Source organism: Bison bison, unplaced genomic scaffold (genome assembly GCF_000754665.1).
Source record: "Bison bison bison isolate TAMUID 2011002044 unplaced genomic scaffold, Bison_UMD1.0 scf7180017864184, whole genome shotgun sequence".
Taxonomy (NCBI): Eukaryota; Metazoa; Chordata; class Mammalia; order Artiodactyla; family Bovidae; genus Bison; species Bison bison.
Window position 1 is genome coordinate 681,747 of NW_011494756.1, and position 21,770 is coordinate 703,516.

General features: G+C 47.3%; 1 protein-coding gene across 1 annotated transcript in view; it reads left to right on the plus strand.

The window, feature by feature from the left end:
* EFCAB6 (EF-hand calcium binding domain 6) overlaps nt 1-21,770 on the plus strand; it is a 255,659-nt gene that overhangs the window by 63,749 nt on the left and 170,140 nt on the right. Inside the window, exons 7-8 of the mRNA XM_010843633.1 lie at nt 11,074-11,210; nt 15,346-15,458. Coding sequence (XP_010841935.1) covers nt 11,074-11,210; nt 15,346-15,458 — 250 coding nt within the window. The remainder of the gene's footprint in view (nt 1-11,073; nt 11,211-15,345; nt 15,459-21,770) is intronic.

A 21,770-nucleotide genomic window follows, 5' to 3' on the forward strand; every position in this document is an offset into this window, starting at 1 on the left:
ATTAAAAAGCTGAGACATTACTTTGCCAACAAAGGTCCCTCTAGTCAAGGCTATGGTTTTTCCAGTGGTCATGTATGGATGTGAGAGTTGGACTATAAAGAAAGCTGAGTGCCAAAGAATTGATGCTTTTGAACTGTGGTGTTGGAGAAGACTCTTGAGAGTCCCTTGGATTGCAAGGAGATCCAACCAGTCCATCCTAAAGGAGATCAGTCCTGGGTATTCATTGGAAGGACTGATGTTGAAGCTGAAACTCCAATACTTTGGCCACCTGATGCAAAGAGTTGACTCCTTGGAAAAGACCCTGATGCTGGGAAAGATTGAGGGCAGGAGGAGAAGGGGACGACAGAGGATGAGATGGTTGCATGGCATCACCAACTCGATGGACATTGGTTTGGGTGGACTCCGGGAGTTGGTGATGGACAGGGAGGCCTGGTGTTCTGCGATTCATGGGGTCGCAAAGAGTTGGACACGACTGAGCGACTGGACTGAACTGAACTGAACCAAGGAATGAAATTGCTGGGTCATATGGTGGTTGCATTGTTTTTTTTCTTTTTTTGAGAAACCTCCATACTGTTTTCTATAGTGGCTGTACCAATTAATATTCCCACCAATAGTGTCAGAGGATTCCCCTCTCTCCACATCCTCACCAACATTATTACTTGTCTTCTTTGTGATGATGGCCATTCTGACAGGTGTGAGGTGGTATCTCATTGTGGGTTTGATTTGCTTTTCCCTACTGATTAGTGATGTTGAGCGTCTTTTCATGAGCCCGTTGACCATCTGCATATCCTCTTTGGAAAAATGCCTACTCAGTTCTTCTGCCCATTTTTTCATCGAGTTGTTTGTTTTTTTATATTGAGTTGTATGAGCTGCTTGTATATGCTGGCCATTAATCCCTTATCAGTCATTATCATTTGCCAAAACTTTCTCCCATTCAGTAGGTTGTCTTTTAATTTTGTTGATGGTTTTTTTTTTTTTTGCTATGCCATGTGTACGTGCCAAGTCTCTTCAGTGGTGTCTGACTCTTTGCAACCCTGTGGACTATATATAGCCCACAGGTGCCTCTCCTCTGTGCATAGGATTCTCCAGGCAAGAATACTGAAGTGGGTTGCCATACCCTCCTCCAGGGGGTCTTCCTGACCCAGGGATTGAACCCGAGTCTCTTGTCTCCTGCATTGGCAGGTGGGTTCTTTACCACTAGCACCACCTTGGAAGCCCCTTTTTTTGCTATGCAAAAGCATTTAAGTTTAATTAGGTCCCATTTACTTATTTTTGCTTTCATTTTCTTTGCTTTAGGAGATGGATCCAAAAATTATTGCTGTGATTTATGTCAATGAGTGTTCTGCCTATGTTTTCCTCAATAAATTTTATAATATCCAGCCTTACATTTAGGTCTACATCCGGTCTACATGTAATCTATTTTGGGTTTGTTTTTGTATGTGGTGTTTAAGGATGTTCTAATTTCACTCTTTAGATGTAGCTGTCCAGTGTTTCCAGCGCCACTTACTGAAGAGTCTGTCTGTTCTCCACTGGACATGCTTGCCTCTCTTACTGTAGACTGGCCGTAAGTGTGTGCGTTTATTTCAGGGCTCTCCCTGTTCTGCTGTGATTCTGTTTTTCTGTCAGTACCACACCGTTTTGATTACAGCAGCTTTGTAGTTTAGTCTGAAGTCAGGGAGCATGATTCCTCCAATTCGGTTCTTCTTTCTCAAGATTGTTTTGGCTGTTTGGGGGTCTTTTGTGTGTTTCCATACAAATTTTAAAATTATTTTGTTCTAGTTCTGCAAAAAAAAAAAAAAACAGATGCCATTGGTATTTTGATAGGGATTGCATTGACTCTGTTAATTGCCTTGGGGAGTATGGTCATTTTGATAATATTGATTCTTCCAATCCAACAACATGGTATGCTTTCCATCTGTTTGTGTCATCTTCAATTTCTTTCATCAGTGTCTGAAAACTATTTTGGAGTACAGGTCTTTTGCACCCCGAGGTAGGTTTATTCCTAGGTATTTTTATTCTTTTTTGAGGTGATGATAAGTGGGATTGTTTGCTTAATTTTCTTTCTGGTACTTCATTGTTAGCCTTCTGCCTTTCTTCTTCTCCACTTAACTCATTGAAAACTCACATATCCTGTCCGTGCCCACAATAGTCACACAGACTGCTCTAATCTGCCCCTCCTGCTCTGCTGTCCTTGTTCAGTTCTCAGTTCCTCCCCCTGGGAGAGTGTAGAGCAGATCACTGTGTCCCCAGAAATGGCATGCTTATCTGCCCTTCTGCAGCCACCTGTCCTGTCTGTACAAGGATTTTGTTGGCTTACCAATGCTTCCCCATGAATGATGCAATCACCCATCCATCCATCCATTTTCCTCTCCACTAATCTATGCATGCATATAGCCATCTATCCTTCCATCTGTCCATCTATCCATATTCATCCATCCATCCTTCTATCTGCTCATCCATCCATCCATCCATCATCCATTCATCCATCCATCATCCATCTATCCATCCATCATCCATACCTTCATCCACTTGACAATTATCCATTGATCCAGGCCCCATTCTTGGCCCTGGACTCCTGTCTACTCAAGACCTTCCACTCTCTCAAGGCTCCTGTTAACCTAGGTTGGGTGGTGAGGAAGGGAAGGAAGTAGACGAGTTGACTGAGTGGGGCAGTAGCACTGATTCAGCCAGTTGCTGTTCCCCAGCATGTGTGTGTGGTCATCTCGTTATTTATATCTCTGTCCCCAGCCTTTGGTGTTGATCAGTGATTCCTATCAGACCACCATCTATTGAGTCTGTTCCCTGTGAGGTACCTGCACACGTGAGCTCATTTCATCTGTGCACTCTGACGCAGTGCCCCATTCATTCCCATTTCACAGATGAGAATACTGGAGTTGGAAGGAGTCAGGTCTCTGTTCCAAGGTTACCAGAATGATGGCAGCCTGGGGCACTTTGGTTCTCCATGGTTGTTACCGCCTCTGAAGGAGGTTTCTTGTCCCCACTCCTCCTTGGCTTTACTCTTCACGGCAGACATTCTCTGCTCCTTATAGTAACATTTGTGAGTCTGCCCTCTATGAGTTCATCTAAGTCTTTTGGAGAATATTTTAATTTAATTTTGCTCCTATCATTCCCCCCCACCCAAAATAATTGCCTCCTTCTTTTTTTACTTCACTCTTCCGTGGGCTTCCCTGGTGGCACAGACAGTAAAATGTCTGCCTGAAATGCAGGAGACCTGGGCTGAGAAGATTCCCTGGAGAGGTAAATGGCAACCCACTCCAGTATTCTTGCTTGGAGAATCCCATGGACAGAGGAGCCTGGAGGGCTACAGTCTGCTGCTGCTAAGTCACTTCAGTCGTGTCCGACTCTGTGCGACCTCATAGACCGCAGCCCACCAGGCTTCCCCGTCCCTGGGATTTTCCAGGCAAGAACACTGGAGTGGGTTGCCATTGCCTTCTCCAATGCATGAAAGTAAAAAGTGAAAGTGAAAGTGAAGTCGCTCAGTCGTGTCCGACTCTTCATGACCCCATGGACTTCAGCCTACCGGCTCCTCTGTCCATGGGATTTTCCAGGCAAAAGTACTGGAGTGGGTTGGGGTCGCAAAGAGTCGAACATAACTGAGTGACTCACACTTTTCTGTGGAATGGGGCTTTTTTTTTTTTTCCTTTTCTTGAAATGTGAGGTGAGTGAGTCCTGGTCTTATGTAGCCACACTTCAGACCTTTAAGGCTTTCTCTCTGGCTTCTCCCCACCCTGCTGTCCAGAGGGCAGTCTCCAGCCTTGTTAGCGCATCTTCTCCGTGGTTCCTGTCCCTGGATAGCTTGGTTCTTGATCACCCCCTGGACTCGGTCATCTCCCCACATGGGGACTCTGAGGCCAGGAAGAGGGTTAGATGCTGCTTTCTCACAGGGGCCGTGGTGCTGCAGGGGCCATGGGGGCCGGGACACAGCTAGGCAGGGCCGTGCACTCCTAAGCCTGGCACAGGGCTCAGAGCTTGACGGGAAGGCTCCTGTCTGGGCCCTTGACCACCCAGGATGGAGCGGGGACTGAGTCTGGGGCAGGAGATGGGACAGGTGGCTGGGAAGAGAAGACTTAGGGGGCAGGTCGTCAGAGAGCCTCAGGCCATTTTCTGGCTCCCGAGTCTTTAACTCAAAGTCATAATTAGCTATTGTTTTGGTTTTCTTCTTATTTATTTATTTTTGAAATATTTATTTGTTTGGCCGCATGGGGTCTTGGTTACCACTCAGGATCTCGCTGCGTCACGTGGGTCTTTTGCACCGACTCTCTAGTTTCGGTGCGTTGACTTAGTTGCCCTGAGGCCTGTGGGAACTCAGTTCCCCAACCAGGGGTTGAACCTGGATCCCCTGCCTTGCAAGGGGGATTCTCAACCACTGGACCACCAGGGAAGCAGCCCCCATTTTTAACTCTGCTTCTGTCTGTGCACCTGCTGCCTGACACCTACCGTGGAGGTGCAGGCAAGGGAGTGGAGCAGGATCGCGAATGTCTGTGAAGATTCTCAATATTTTTATCCTGGTCAGCCAGATGGTTCAGCCTGGTGCTCAACTCTGCTTCTGTAGGGGAGGCCTCTGGAGGAAACTTATTTACATAAATGAACGGGCGTGGCTGGGTGCCATTAAAATCTACTTTTAGGTCTTGAAATTCGAAACTCATAAATAACTTCCACGTGTCAGAGAATACCCTTTTGATTTTTTTTTCCCAACCACTTCAGTTCAGTTCAATTCAGTCGCTCAGTCGTGTCCGACTCTTTGCGACCCCATGAATTGCAGCACGCCAGGCCTCCTTCTCCATTGCTAACTCCTGGAGTTCACTCAAACTCAACGTCCATCGAGTCAGTGATACCATCCAGCCATCTCATCCTCTGTTGTCCCCTTCCCCTCCTGCCCCCAATCCCTCCCAGCATCAGTCTTTTCCAATGAGTCAACTCTTTGCATGAGGTGGCCCAAGTACTGGAGTTTCAGCTTTAGCATCATTCCTTCCTAAGAACACCCAGGACTGATCTCCTTTAGAATGGACTGGTTGGATCTCCTTGCAGTCCAAGGGACTCTCAAGAGTCTTCTCCAACACCACAGTTCAAAAGCATCAATTCTTCGGTGCTCAGCTTTCTTCACAGTCCAACTCTCACATCCATACATGACCACTGGAAAAACCATAGCCTTGACTAGACAGACCTTTGTTGGCAAAGTAATGTCTCTGCTTTTGAATATGCTGTCTAGGTTGGTCATGACTTTCCTTCCAAGGAGTAAGCGTCTTTTAATTTCATGGCTGCAGTCACCAACCACTTACACATGTACAAATCACTCCTAGCTTTCCAGCATGCAGAAACAGGCTGCAGGCAAGAGTCTGCAGGACCTGGAGTGCAGGAGGGCTTCCCAGGTGGCATTAGTGGTGAAGAACCAGCCTGCCAACGCAGGAGACGTAAGAGAGGTGGGTTCGATCCCTGGGTTGGGAAGATCCCCTGGAGGAGGGCATGGCAACCCACGCCAGTATCCTTGCCTGGAGAATCCCATGGACAGAGGAGCCTGGCAGACTACAGTCCATGGGGTCACAAAGAGTCGGACACGGCTGAAGCGACTTAGCATGTACTTAGCACGCACGCATGGAGCGCAGGGAGCTCTTCTCCCACAGGCCCCAGAGCCGTGCCAGGAGACCACCCTCTCCTTTCTGAGAAGCTGGGTTTGGAAGGAGGCCCTTCCCTTGTTGTAAGCTGCACAGCCTTTTTCTCCCTCCATGGACTTGGCCTTCTCTGAGCTCTCCCCCTGGGAAGCCGGGGGGAAGTGAAGGGTGATGGATCTCCTGGAGAGCCGTGGTCAGGCAGAGAGTAGGGAGGTCCCCTCCTGGGGGGAGGAGCTGGGTACCCCTTTCAGACAGAGCTCTACCAGGATGTCAAGATGGAAGTCAGGGGGACAGTGATGGGACAGGGTACAGTCAGGAGAGCCAGGGGGGAGAGGGGCAGGGCCAGGAGTGCATTTGGGCAGTGGTGAAGGCAGCGAGCTCAGCGTTTCTGAGCACCCGCTCTGTCCAGGGACTGTTCTAAGCCCAAGGATACAGCAGCAAAGAAACTGAAATCCCCTTCATGGTGATTACGCATCAGTGAATAAGGAAGACAATCGAAAGAAATCTGACACGTCCAGGTGTGGGCGAATGCGAAGGAGGAAAGGGAGGAGGGCGCACTTTTGTGCAGGCCATGGAGAAGGCCTCTGGGGCCCGGTGACATGGGACTGAGACCTGAACGAGGGCCTCAAGGGAACCCGTCGTGTGGAGGAAGCCGGACGTGCAGAAGCCTCTCTGGACGAGAAAGCGCAGGATGGCCTGTGTCGCTGGAGGGGGCCGGGTGAGGTCAGGAGGTCGTGGGGGTCAGGCCGTCCAGGGCTCTGGGCTGTGGTTGAAGAGACCCGGGAGGGCCTGTGACGTGAGGGCGCTCAGTGTGAGGGGTGGGTTGCGGGGAGCAGGGGGCTCAGAGGCAGGGACTCTCGATGCTGACGTGTCCCTGCTGAGCCCAAGTGGCGGGGGGCTGGCCGGCCCAGAGAGGAGCCGGGTGCTCCCCGCGCAGTCCTCCTCGTCTCCCTGCCCCTCTCCCTCTCCTCGTCTCCCTCCTCAAGTGCGAGGGCAGTGGGCTGGGACAGGGCATGCCCTTCCTTCCCTTCGGGCCGCTTCTCCTTCCGTCCCCTGGGGCCGCTTCTCCTTCCGTCCCCTGTGGGAGCAGCCCTCACGCAGCGGCCCCAGCTCCGGTGCCTCTGATAAACCTCACCATCTGCAGCTCCGCCGAGACGCTGCCAAGCTTCAGTCTGACAAGCGGTACGAGACTTGGAGACATACCTCCGGTTGGGTGTGTGCTCCGTGCCAGCTCTGCAGCTCCCCGCTTTCCCCACGGGGCCCATATGGGTTGCTTCGGGTTTTTTAAAAAAGCACATCGCCTCCCGTCCTCCCGTTTTACCAGAAGAGGTGAATCAGGACTTGGCATCAGACAAAGTGCTGAGGGTTTTTTTTTTTTTTTTGGCCTCAGGCACAAGTGCTCTAGTGGCTGGGGCTCCGTGCTTTCAGACAAAGGGGTGGAGCTGAGGGTGGACACGCTCGAGCCGTTTCACAGCAGCCCATGCTGTCCAGGCAGCTCCGGGCTTGGTCTTCTGGGTTTTGAATACTGAGCTCGGTTCAGCCAAGGCCCCCTCGTCGGTAGAAGTGGGAGACGTGTGTACAGGTTAGCACAGGGCTTGGCGCATGACAAAATCCAATGACTATTTATTTAATGATGCTATTACTGTAGCCTTGATTGCACTGAATGTAATCCTTATTGCTCTCAGGGTTGGCTCCAGGGAGGTGTGTTTGCAGACATAGAACCTAGCTTCCTCAGAGTGTGGCTTTCTCCCAAGCAGGTGAAAAGAAAGAAGCTGGATTCATTCATTGGTTTGCTCTGCTGAGGCAGCTGCTCTAGACCCTGGGCGGGGGACGTGGTCGACAGAACCCTGCTCTCAGGGAGCCCACATCCCTGAGGGAGAGACGGGCAATACAGACGGGCTTGAAATTAGTTGTGAGGAGTACCAGGAAGATGAGGGTTGGGCGTGGGGTCAGGGGAAGCCTTTTGGATACGATGACACATGGACCAAGCCCCAAGAGAAGCGAAGGAAGAGCCAGTGGGTGTCTGGGGAGGAAAGTTCTGGGCAGAAGGAAAAGCGAATGTTCCTGAGGCCAGAGTTGCCTCGCCGGCACTCCTGAGGAGCGGCAGGGCCCCGGATGAGGCAGGATCGCTGCCAGGAGCCAGTCTGCGGGGCCCTGGCCTTTGACCTGTAGGAGTCAGAGTGGCAGGCGGACTGTGGACAAAGGGGTGTGTGCCTGGCCCTGGATACACAGGCCTCCCACTGCTGCTGGAGCTTCAGCCATGGGTTGGGCATGGACACTGGGAGCCCAGATGGGAGGTGGTCCCACCAGCCCAGCCCAGCCCAGCCCAAGGGTGCGAGGCAGAGACACAGGCTGGATCCTGGAAAAGTCATCGCAGGAGGGCCACTGGGCTCTTGGGACTGAACATGGGTGTGAGGAGAGAATCTGGCGGGACAGCCCTGCCGCAGTGGGACAGGTGGAGCCCGTGTCTGCTGGACTCTCAAGGGGGATGTCCTGACTAAGGCTGAGAGGCAAGGCCAGAGCTGGAGACAGATGGCTGGAGCCATCCTGGTTATGAAGGCCAAGGCCAGGGCCACCCAGGCGGGAGTATGGTTAGACAAGCCAGGAGACCCAGGGCCTGAGTCTGTGGCTCCCAGACTTCAGAGGGACCAGCAGGGAGCAGACCAAGCCCAAGGTAGGAAGCCAAGGAGAACCCGGGACGGGTGTGGAAGCCGGGGTGGAAATGTGTGCCCAGAGGAGGGGGCGCTGAGCCGGGTGGAGGGCTGACGTGTGGGCAGCAAGATGGGCCCCAGGAGCCCCTGGACCTGGCCAGGCCACCACCCCGACAGGGTCACAGTCTCTGTGCGGTGGTGGGGACACAACCGATCGGATGGAGACAGAAAGCGCAGACAGCTCTTCCGGGGGCATTTCTGCACAAGGGAAGAAGCGGCTAGAGGCAGAGGCCAGGCGAGGAGGGAGGTCTCCTTTCTAAGATGGTTCAGGTACTAGACATCATCACGTGCATGAGGGGAGCAGGGTTGGCATCCGGAGCAGGATGAGACCAATCCCTGGGTGTGGAGGAGGACGGGACCCGGTCCCTGGGTGCAGAGGACAGGAACTATCCCTGGGTGTGGAGGATGGGACCCCGTCCCTGGGTGAGAGCAGGACGGGACCCTGTCCCTGGTCCCTGAGTAAGAGGAGGACGGGACCTGGTCCCTGGGTGCAGAAGCACAGGGTGTTGGGTTCCAGTGGCTTCTGTCGTCCGTGTAAGTAAGGGGGAAGGTTATCTGTGATAGAGGAAGGAGACGGATGGGAAGGGAAGTGAAGAGCAGAGATGGTGGGGAGCGGAGACAAGGATTCCCATGCACCCGCTGCTGGTGGGGTTGGTGTCCTGAGTGAGGGGAACCAGGTAGGGCTCCATGGCCTGTCGTCTCCAGCCACATCGGGCACTTGGAAGAGGCCGTGAGTTGGATTTGGCCAGGGTTAGGGTCTCGCCCAGACAGGAGGAGGCAGGCAGAGGGGGCGGGCGGAGAACAGAGGTAGTGAATCATTATAAAGATGGAGTGTGGCGGGGAGCATAAAGATGGGCCATGAAGGTCGCTCAGTCGTGTCTGACTCTGTGACCCCAAGGACTGTATAGTCCATGGGATTCTCCAGGCCAGAATACTGGAGTGGGTAGCCTTTCTCTTCTCCAGGGGATCTTCCCAACCCAGGCATCAAACCCAGGTCTCCTGCATTGCAGGCAGATTCTTTACCAGCTGAGCCACAAGGGAAGTCCAAAGATGGACCATGGTAGGGGTATAAAGATGGAATGTGGCGGGGTGGTGGAGGGAAGAAGGTTGAGGGGGTCAGCCCTCAGGGAAGGGAGCTGAAGGTTAGGGGGTCCTTGGACGTGAGGCTTGGTTTTGGAGAGCAGCACTTACTGGTGACAAGGGGTGAGTGTGAGCAGGGAGGTGACCTCTGGACGGGAGGAGGACACGGGGCTGAGTCAGAGGTTGTCTGTGTGGACAGCACGAACAGTGCTGAAGCAGGGCCGGTGTGCAGGGCTGATGTCCTCCGATTGGGGCAGGGGAGGGGACAAGATGACCCAGCCAGGAGGAGCCAGGGACGGGGCCATCCCTCCTCCAGCCCAGTGCTTCCTCTGGTGAGATCCCCAAGACGTTCACCCTGGGGTGGGTGGGCTGCCAGGGGGCTCCTTCAGGTCAAAGGGAGCAGCAAAGGGAGCAGTCAGTGAAGACGCTGAGGAAACTGGGAACAACGCTGCCATCTTGCAGCCTTCCCTAAACCCCTTCCTTGCGGGGCACTGACCCCTCTGCGTCCGGGCTGGACTTGGTCTGATCTGGAGCGGGATGTGGAGTCAGGCCTCCCAGGATCCAGTCGGACTGGACGTTTGTCACCCTCCCTGCACAAGCGTGCCTTCCCACCTGCTGTACTCAGCGTCCCCTCTCCCAGCTCAAATGCCGCCTCCTGCAGGAAGCCCCCGGGGGGCTCCGCTGGAGGCGTTTGTCCTCTTCTGTGAAGACCCACAGCTCCTCCTTTGTCTGTCTCTGGTGTTGGGCTCTTGTTCCCGTGGTTCCCGTCTTGGGCAACGTTTGTTTACATGTCTTCTTGTCTCTGCGGGAGGTGAGGTTTGGGGATGGACTTGATCCAGGGACCACGGATGCTGGGGGATGGACCCCTCAACATCATCGTCGTCTAACCGGGCGATGATGGGTAACTCATGCAGCCTCCTCAACCTCAGTTTTAAATAAAAGTGGGGAAACGGTGTTTCCTTTGTGGGGCTCTGTAGGACTCACTCACGTGGTTCTGGCCTTGGCACGCTGAGCCCCAAGCCCCAAGCCCCACGTTGAGCTGTTTCTCTCCTCCACGCAGAAGTAGCTTAGGGTCAGCACACAGCTCTGTTTTCCTGGGGCCTTACCAAATGCCTTTCAGGTCCGCATGCTCAATAAATATGCATTTGCTGAATTTGGGAAAGATTTGGGAAAGATTGCTATAAAACTTTTCCTGTAACGTCTTTTAAAAATTCAGAGGGGTTGAAATATATACTCATATTTTTCTAGCTCCTAGTAAAAATAGTTTGCATATGGCTATGAAAAATAAAAACTGTCCTCGTCCAGCTATGCCAGAACTATAGTTTTAAAGAATCAAGTAACAAAAAAGGTTTTTGTGTGGCTCTTACAAGGGAATGAATTTTGTATGAGACCTACCACTTTACATCAGAAAGTTTTTTTCTCAACTTACTAAGACCATTTATAGAGAAAATTGCTTTGAAAACATTCAAGAAATGGAAAGTGTCCTTTTTTCCACAGATGTGTCATTTTGCAATATCTACGAGTGTGCGTCTTTGGAAACATTTTATTTTACAAGAAGTGTTTAAACACGTTCATCCTCCCGATGTTTTATTACCATCCTGATTTTTAACACTGGATCTTTTGACTTCTCCTAAATCGCTTTTTATACGCAGATTTTCAAAAACATTAAAACTGTCATCAAAGCCCTTATGCTCATTGATGTTAACACAACTGGTCTGGTCCAGCCACACGAGCTGAGGAGGGTTCTGGAGACCTTCTGTTTGAAGATGAAAGATGAGGAATACAAAAAGTAAGTAAGCAAAGGTACGCTGGGACACTGCTCAGTAGAAGCGCCAACCAGTTTCAAAATGGGACTTGTCAGGTTTACTGGATCCAGGCAGCATCTTCCCTCCCGCTTTCTCTGTCTTGACTTTTTTTTTTTTTTTAAATAGTTCTAACACTGGATTATTTTTTAATATTTATGTTACTTATTTATGTGCCAGGTCGTAGTTTCAGCATATGAACTCTTAGTTACAGCATGTGGGATCTAGTTCCCTGACCATGGATCGAACCCAGGCCCCCTGCATTGGGAGGTGCAGCGTCTTAGCCACCATACCACCAGGGAAGTCTCTGTCTTGACCATTTTTAAAAGAGATACTCAGTCGACGTTTCTCTCATGTTCCTGAAGGTCTCCACAAATTCTCAAAAGTGGGAACTAACGGCTCCAATTCCTCCGGCCCGCCTCGGGTGAGAGTCCGCTGCCCTGCAGCTCCGAACTCATCTCAATTACTTGAGCCATGCATCACCAGTATCTCCCTCTGCCTGCCTGGCACCACGCCCTCTGCCGCCCAGGAGTCCAGTTCACAGATGACTCCTGCTCCGGGCCTGGGGTTAGGAGAAGAGTGAAAATGTCACCGTTTATTCTTTGGTCGCTGCGCTCCTTCTTGGCCCTCTATCCTGATGTAGTAACAGAAACCGACTTTTCCTTTGAGAACTGTGGTTGCCGGGGTTGGGGCAGGCACGGCAGAGCTGGGGGATACAGGAGCTGCTCCGTGGCCTTTGAAAACCGCGGCCACCTGCTCCTGACTCGAGGGCAGTGTGTGGAAGCAGCACATTTTTTGAGCCTCCAATAAGCTCCAGATCATTTAGAAGAAGCCAAATGCTCAGATTCTGTGGTTACCTGACTTTGGAAGGGGCACCCATGTGTAACCTCAGTCAAGAGGTCCTCGTCGTCTTCCTGCCTTTTCCCGCTTTTCTCAGCACCCTCTAGGCCATTAACAAAAGTACCAAGCCTGATTATTTCCCCCCGAGCCTAGGGTTTCACATCACACCGCAGTTATAAATCGCTAGTAAAATGGGCCATTGTGGTTGCTTACTTCGTTTTATTAAATAAAGATGACGTTGCCTCTGTTAGGAAAGGAATTTGCTCCCAGAGGAAGGAAGTCTGGAGGGCACGTGACAGCAGCCTCACGGACCACGGCAGGGCCTGGAAAGCCTGGAGACTTAAAGTAGGGATATTTCCGAGTCTTTTGAATATTTTCTTCTTCTTTTTCTCTTTATAACCCACCTCAGAATATAAAAGACATAATAGATGTTTTAATTTTTACATCTTTCCGACTGGGAAAATGTCCAGAATAAGATCCAAACAAAACAAATTAAATAATTTTGTGCACGCAATTATAGAACAGAAGCAACACTCTTCTAAAACAGGCAATCAAAATACAAAACAGTGTTTTATTTGACAATAAACCTTGTGTTTGGCACTGCAGTCTCCCAACCTAGTAAATCTATAAAAAATGTTACTGTCTGTTTCCCTATCTCACAAGTATTGAATAATAAAGAACTCCACAAATTTTTATTTGAGATTTTTTTTTAAGCCTCAAAAACAATGCTGTTTGTGTGATAAGGCTGGAGGAACTTAACATAATAGAATTGCTTTCCTTTAGAACTGAAATGGGGAAGATCAAAAGTAGACCATTTCTTCAATTGCTTTAATGCTTTTCTTGTTGAAGCTGGAGAATATACTCTTTCCTTGAGAAGCTGCTTCAGTATTAGCTTTGCCTTTTCAGTGTTTCAGCAGGAAACACAATGCGTTTTTGAATGCTTTCTTTTATCTGACAGCTTTGTCTTTAATATCAGCCTTCAGCGTTGGGGGGGTGGTAGGGGGGCACGGGGAAGTGGGCGTGGGCTGGGCTTTGAAGTCAGGCGTGCCTGGGGTCGGGTCTGTGTCTGCCCTCCCTGGATTCCTGGGCCTCCCTGAGAGTCAGCTTTCTCTTAAAGAGATGGGGACTCAGGAGCCTGCCTCTCCAGGCTGGAGGACCTGGAGGAATGTGCCAAGTGTGCCTGGCCATGTGCCTGGCACGTAGTAGGCGCTAGTTTCACAGCGATAATCTCATAATCATAAAGACTCCACGGGTGCCCTCTGCTCTCTGAGAAATAGCTCTCTTGAGGCTGCAGAATACCATCCAGCCTGTGGAAACAAGAACTGGGGGAGACGATCACTGCCAGGTGCTACGCCTGGCCCGACCGTCCTGAGACCCGCGGGGCTCTCTCTTCCTTTCCCGTCTCGCACCCCTGTACTGTCCCGTGCGTTCCCCTGCAGGACGAAATATTTGAATCCGGGTAAAATCATTTTTGTGACCCTGAAAAACAAAGAAACAAACAAACTCAGTTGGTCAGCCTGCTGCCTGGGCAGGTGAATGCAGCCCAAAGCGCAGGTGTAGGTGGTGGTGCTGAAGAGGTTTATGGGTCCGTTGGCATCATTTCCTTTGTCCCTGAAGGCAGCCTTCCCACGTGGCCCTCTTGCCCTGGGCATCTACACACGTGTGGGTTCTCCCGCCTGCAGATCAAGTCCCTGGGAAAATGGCCTTTATTGCTGAGTCTTGGGAATGTGTCCAACTTGGGATTGGGAATGCCTTCTTTTTTTTTTTTTTAAGGCTTTTGAGATACTGCATCCTTGGGAAGTACCGAGGCTTCATTTTTGCATCATATCTGTAGGAAATATTACCATGGGTTGTGTCTGCCTGTTCTCAGCGACCGTGTAGCAGGTATTACGAATGCCGGTGGGCTGAACTTTAGGAAAGGTCAGGATTTTCTTGAGCCAGTGCCAGTTGGAAGGAATGCTGAGTTTTCACAGGAAGCGGGAGAGCCGGTGACGGGTTTTTTTTTTATCAGGATGCTGACATTTTCCTGGAGCGGCAGAGCAGCGGAGACTTTCTGCAGGACAGCAACTCGGAAAGGAGCCCATCAGGGGCCACCTTCTGGGTTCTTGTGCTTACAGCTTATGTTTGCCAGGCAGAGTCTACGGATGAAAGATGGAGCTATTTAGGGAGTCTCAGTGTTAACATCTGGCAGCTATCATATCTCAAGATAATTTTTCTTATTAGGACAATAGGGAGGATTCACCAAAGTGGAAAAAAAAAGGTATGCATTGAAATGAATACACGACATTACTCTTTGTTAAATTTGGAAAACAAAAATAACAAATACTTTAAGTGATAATTACTAAATTTTTAGGAAGCAGCATGAAATTAGATAATTATAGAAACCAACACATATGGAGACAATATAACCAAACATTTAAAAACTGTCAATTTTTTAAATAAATGTAATAATGCAGAAATTATCTAGAAAACCATTTATCAAGTAGCAGATTTGAGTAATAGAAATTTCATTTTAGAAACAAAAAAGAAAATAATCCAAACATTCCATTTATCTTGACTTTAAAAAAAGAGTGTCTCTGTATATTTCAGGAAGAGACATTGCTTAAGTGTTTTAAAAATTTCTCTTTCTATACATGCAAGTCCTAGAAGGCTCCAAGAAAATCTCCCCCCTCCCACCTTTAACTGCTTTAAAATGATATGCCATCCTGGCACAGCTTCTCTCTGAAATGATGTACTTGGTCAAGAAGCTGGGCTGTGTTCTGTCCTCCCCCAGCTCTAGATTTGTCTGGTTATAGAAATCGTATGCTGACTCATGGCCCAGATCCATCTCCCACCAATTATTAAAGGAAATGGGGCCTGCTTTTGCTGTCTGAGTGCAGAGGTGCCCCTCACCCACTCCCACCAGAGAGGGGAGAGGACCCTAGGGGTGCAGGCAAGGGCGTTCCTTTCACGAGTCCTAAGACATTCCTGTCCAATCATACCAATACACAGCCCTCTGGAGGCAGAGTGATGAGATTTCCCCCCCGCCAAATATCTGCGTTTTATTTATTTAATTTATTTTTTAATTGAGGCATAGTTGATTATGCTAGTTTCAGGGGTATTTGCATTTCAAAAATCTTACAGTAACATTTCCTAGGGTTTACTTCTATTTTCTAGCTCTAGCTGGAGAAATGCATTAAAATTAATGCTAGCCCCAGTGTAAAGGTACCTCAGTAAAAAACCTGCTTCATTTAGATGCTCTGTATCGTAATTTCTGAATACTAATGAATGCTTCTATTTTAGGTTCGCACAACACTACAATATCGATAAAGACGCTGCAGTGGATTATAACGTTTTCTTGAAGAACCTCGGTTCAAATAATGACTTGAACCTTAAATATAATATGGGAAGTCAAGGTCAGTATCTTTAAAGCACACAGCTAAAGATTTCAATATCCTTTAGCATGGTAGTTCCTCGTCTGTGACTCTGTCCTGAGGAAGTGCTTTAAAATACGGAAAATGCGTTATCCACCAAGACAGTGACGGTATCCTTATTTGTAAGATGACATAAATGTCTGAAAACAGGGAAAGGGTTAAGTGAGTCACAGCTTATTCATGTGATAAACTGTGCAGCCACAAGCAATGATCTCCACAAAGTTAATTATAACTTGGAAAAATGTGTGTGGGATATCAGTAAATGATTAGAAAGGAAATCTGAACTATGGATTGTCTTTTAAGTGGTACATCTCTGGGTATTTGATTCTTTCTGCTACCTCTGTATTTTCAAAAATTACTGACAGTGAACATGTAACTGCTCTTCTAATGATGGGACAAATCTTGATACAAAAGGGGAAATAGTTGAGTAGTCGGTGTGGTTATGCCGGACACTTTAAGCCAGGCTCATGTAGGCATACGGCCTTGAGAAGGAAAAGCCTTCCTCGTGCTGGTGGAAATCCCAGCCTCTGGAGCGCAATGCCTGGGTTGCACAGTTCTGCAGAGAGCAGGGGTGCAGCTCCTCCAGGTAGATGTATGGAGCACACAGCGGGAGGTGCTCCCTTCAGGCTGTAGGTTGTTTGAGGCAAGAGTTTTCTTGCCTCAGGGGTTTGCCACCTGGGACCGGCTCATTCAAGATGGGTTGTCACTGTCTGGGATCAACACAAGTGATTGCAGCAAATATGCATGGACTACCTCCTCTGATTCCCTGATCTGCCTGACTGGCAAGCTTAAAAAAAAAACGATAAATTCTCAGATTTCAGCCCAGTTTCACTAACCGAGATAGTGTATAGCAGACCCCAGGACTCTTACTTTTCAAAGCCTTACTAGTTTGGGGAATTACTAGGCCATATGAGCTGCCCAGGACCCTCTCATCCTTTACACTGTGTTAGCTCACCTGCAAGTCACTGGACTAATAGGCCCTTCACTGAGTACAAAGCCAAGTGAAATCGTCTTGACTTTAAGAAGTATGTGTGCGTGTGTGCGTGCAGGTGTGTGTGTGTGTGTCTGTAGGTATATGAACGTACATATATGTTAATAGGACTAGTCCTGTTAATATTTTAATAAGATGGATAAGATAAAGCATGTCACATAAATTAATCTTAAAAAAAACATCTTTTTATTGTGCTCTGTGGAGTTACTTCATAAAACTTAACTTTCAATTTTATTTTTCTCAACAGCTTTGTGAGGTGGATATTATTATCCCATATCTTAAGAGGAGAAAACTTGGACTCAAGGGTGTTAAATGAATTTCCCAAAGTGACATAGCTAGTTTGTGGTAGAGTCAAGATTTGAACTCTTAAGCTCCGATTCTTTGCAATGTCTGACTCTTTGTGACCCCATGGACTATACAGTCCATGGATTCTCCAGCCCAGAATCCTGGAGTGGGTAGCCATTCCCTTCTCTAGCGGATCTTCCCAACCCAGGGATAGAACCCAGGTCTCCCGCACTGCAGGCCGATTCTTTACCAGCTGAACCGCCAGGGAAGCCCAAGAATACTGGAGTGGGTAGCCTATCCCTTCTCCAGTGGATCTTCCTGACCCAAGCATCAAACTGGTGTCTCCTGCATTGCAGGCGCATTCTTTACCAGCTAGCTACCAGGGAATCACTCAGTTCCAAAACAAACTATTTAAATGCCTACAAGAGAAAAACGAAGTGTCATGGCGTTCATGGAAGGAAGAAGGATGTCTGATTAAGGGGGCACTTTTGCAGGACTGGGGTTCACAGGATGTGTGTGACGAGCACCAGGGGAGTAAGCACTCTGGGCTCAGGGCCCTGGGGGGTAGCATGTCTGGCAGAAGCCTGGGCTGTGCACACTTAGCTCAGGTGGGATAGGAGGCGGGCTCCAGCCTGATCACAGAGAATGTCCGTCAGCAGCGGGCTCATGTGCCTGACTTGGTGATCACAGTGACCGGCCTCACCTCCAGAGTGTGCGTTCAGTGCCAGCCACCAGGCTGAACACGCTCCTGTGCTGGGTCTTTTCCTACTTCCTGTAGCCCTGGGAGGCAGGCACTGAGGTGGATGACTAACAAGGTGAAATAAACAACCAAACCGTTCCTACCACCCAGGAATAACCACTGTCAGCATTATTCCTGGCATCTGTTCATACCTCAATATGGAAAGGAGAGACAGCTCTCTAATCCTAGTAATATTATACATCTTTGAATAAAGCTTCTGTTCCATTTTTCAGAGTCATTTCCATGATAGAAACTATCCTTATGTCGGATGGTTTTGCTCTTCTCTATTGAATACATTCTCTTGAAGTGCTTTATTCTCTTTGTCCTCTTCCTCTGTATACATAAGGATCATCCTAGGTCTTTTAGCTACCTCTGTAATTTGATTTTCACTAAGGACCATGTTGTTTTGTCTCCTTTATTTATTCGATAATGTTGTTTCCTCTGGCCTACCATATTGTTTTCTTCTCTCACTGTTTTACTATTTTGTTATTGAACTCTTGTTTTAATGAATTTGTGTTTTTATTAAAATGTTCTGTAAGTAATTCTGTGCTTGAATTATGTTTTATTCCACGGGAGGATCCTCGATTTTTCGCATTATATTCCTCTCCTTCTTTCTCTATCCACCATCCCCTTCCCCCTTTTTTTAATTAAAAAAAATTAGTTTATTATATTAAACACATCATTGAGATCTACCCACTTAACAGATTTTTAAGTGTACAATATTGTTAGCTATAGGCACAGTGTTATATGGCAGATCTCCAGAATTTATTAACCTTTATGAACTTTTATGCCCATCGACTAGCACTCCCCATTTTCCCTCACCCCTTTCACCCTGGCAACCACCATTCTGCTCTCTGGTTCTATGAATTGACTATTTTACAGAGCTCACATAATTGGAATCATACAGTTTTTGTTCTTCTGTGATTGGCTAATTCTACTTTACGTAATGTTTTCCAGGTTCATCCATGATGTTGCATGTTGCAGAATTTCCTTCTTTTATAAGGCCAAATAACATTTCACTGTATGTATAAACCACACTTCCTGACCCATTCATCAATCGGTGGCCATTTAGGTGTGTCCACATCTTGACTATTGTGACTAATGCTGCAGTGAACGTGGGAGCTCTTTGAGATCCTGATTTAAATTCTTTGTTGGCTAAACATCTGAAAGTGGGATTACTGGATCATATAGTAGTTCTGCTATTTATTATTATTATAAGCTTTTCCCAATATATTTGGTTTCTTCAACATTTTGTATTGAATTATAGTTGATTTACAGTCTTATTCAATTCATCAGTTTCAGGTGAACAACATAGTGATTCAGCATTTTTATATAGTATATTCTATTTAAAGCTATAAAAGTTTGATGCATTCCCTGTGCTGTACAGTATATACTTAGAGCTTATTTATTTTATACATAGTAATTCCCTACCACTAATTTGCCCCTCCCCTAGTTCTTTTTTTTTTTTTGTAGAGTTTGTGTCAAAAGAAATTTGGATTGGTTAAGCATATTTTTTTCCTTTATATTAATACATCTTCAGCTAATCCCAAATAATATCATACTAATTCACATGAAGGGCTTCCCTGGCGGCTCAGGGGGCAATGCAGGAGACACAGGTTTGATCCTTGGGTTGGGAAGATCCCCTGGAGAAGGAAATGGCAACCCATTCCAGTATTCTTGTCTGAGAGAGCCCATGGACAGAGAAGCCTGGCCGGCTACAGTCCAACGGGCTGCAAAACTTCGGACGTGACTTAGTGGCTAAATAACAGCAAAACACAACTCACGTGAGTTACAGGAACTTTAAGCAGCGTTTTCTGGATTCTTCTCTCCTCTCCTTTGTTATATCGCTGTCATATCATACTTTGCATACACCATGACCACAGGCAAGCTGTGCAGCTAGCCCAAAAAGGAAAAAAAGGCAAAACCAAAGACTCCCCGAAACGCAGGGTACAGTCCTCAGCTTCTGTTATTCTGCTGAGATTTCCTGTCTGTTCATTCATTAGGAGTATATTGTCCTTCATATTCTCACACACTGTTACTTTAACATTTTTAAATACTTTAAATTTTTTAACTGCTAATTTCAACATCTAGGTCATTTCGCGATTTGGTCTTCACTGATTTCCTTTTTAAAAAACGTGGATCATAGTGTCCTATGGTTTTTTGTTTGTTTTTGGTCTATGTCTAGTGATTTGGGAAATTATCCTAGATACAGTAAATTTTGCCTTATAGAGACTGAATTCTCTAATGTTCCTCTGAAGAACTTAAGTTTTTGTTTTGGTAGCCAGTGTACCTTAGTAGGAGACTAAACTCTGTCTTCCCCAAGCGGGTTAACATGTGAAATCTTTGTTCTGCTGTTTCGGGCTTCGCTGGGTGTCTTGTTTTCTGCTTTGCACATCTGTAGTTTGTGGTGTTAGCTGGAGATTTTGGCAGGTTTTATTCATAGGCTTTGGAGATTCTCCTCTATCCCTTTTTCCTTTATGTTTGTGCTTTCCCTTTTTACTTTCCAGTCGCAGTGATAGTCCTGAATTCTCTTTTTTTGATTCCTAAAACCAGAAAGATCCTAGATTTATATCCAAACTCTAGCCACTTAGCATAATGTTCCAGCCAAGGCCTGCCCTCAGGCAAAAGGCCAAGGAAACAAGAAACTCAATGAGTTATTTTCCCATTTCTCCAAGTGTTGACTCCAGTTTATGTCATTTGCTTTGCAATGCCTTCAGAGAGTTTTTTGTATATATTTCTGCCAAAGTTTGTCATTGTTGTCTGCTGGGAGGGTTGCTTCATTATGAGCCAGTCCACCATGACCAGACACAAAACTTTCTGTCTGCCATATTAAGTTTCTTCTTGCTTCAGTTTTTCATAGTGTAAATTTTGGGGGGAAAAATTGGAAGGGGGCAGTATAAATGCATAGTGAAAAATTTATGTGAAATTTATAGTTTATATTTTATACAAACTGTATAAAAGTTATATTTATAGTTATAAAACTATTTTAAATTTATTTATTTGCTTTGCTGGTTTTTACCCTTTTTCCTTTTGCTTATTTTATTAAGTTTTGTAAGAAAGGCGTCTCTAGTTCATACATTTACAGTGACCCACTTCTGTACATAGAACAATATTTACTTTCTACTAATTTTTCATATTTCTGGACTTGCTGCTTTTGTTCTTAATAAGCCATTGTCATCTTGCTTATTAAAAACACCATCCATTTGAGCACACAAGGAAAGGACACTGGGGTAGGACTTCCTTTTTCCTGCACCTACGACATACAGAGCTGCCCACTTAAGTTGTTTTGCGTTTCCTCTCCATTCCATTTCAAATCAACCAGAATCCTTCACAGGAAATTTTGGGAAAATCAGGAGCGGGCAGGAATTATCAAGCTGCAGAGATGCGGGAAAGCTGGTCTGACTGCGATGAGAGAGGAGCCAGTGAACATGGCACAGCTGAATTTGTCAGCCCCCTTTTGTATCTAGAGCTGCTCTGCCCACTTCCCGAATACTGTCCTGCGTGTAGAAAAGTCACCCACAATGCGTTGCTGCAAATGGATGAACTTCTCGCTGTGTGAGCCCCCGTTAGAGTAGCAGCAGCCCCCCATTGGAAAGCAGGGGGAGACCCACCTCCCCAAGTGAGACCGGCCTGGCTCCCCACCCCTCAGTGAGTGAGGCCCTCGCAGCTTCCGTGTTCCGAGAGCCCGCGTTTCAAGCACTCGGCGTACTGGAACCACAGCACTCCAGGCTGCGTTCTAAAGGACTGGCTTTGTATTTTATCGTGTAGCCACAGGGATCCACTAGAGACTTCCTTTTTTCCTTTTACTTTTCTTCTCTTTTTTCCGTTTCTTTCTTCCTTGTGTGTGTGTGAGGTAGAAAATGGAATTCCAGATGACTAGCAGTTTGTTAACTGCAGCTGAGTAGTTATAAGTGTGCTTAATTTGAGTGGAGCTTATTTGCAGACATTTTAGGAAATAAATCTGGGAAACCATTTGTGATTCTCTGCAGTCGACTTTGAGAAAGAAAACGGCTATATCTTAGATTTATTTTATTCTCTTTTATTATAAAAGTAATACATACTTGTCGCAAAAAGGCCAGAAAGCCCCAAAACACAAACTCTCACTTCCCTATAATCCTGCCGCTGTGTTTTCTTGGTGTATTATCCTCCCCAGGTCTTATTTCTGATGCATAGATGGATGGATGGATGACAGGAAAATACACAAAATAAGTGTTAAAGTGAAAATTAAACTATGATAAATTGTCTTTTCTTGCAGTCATGAAACAGTTTCAAGGAAGAT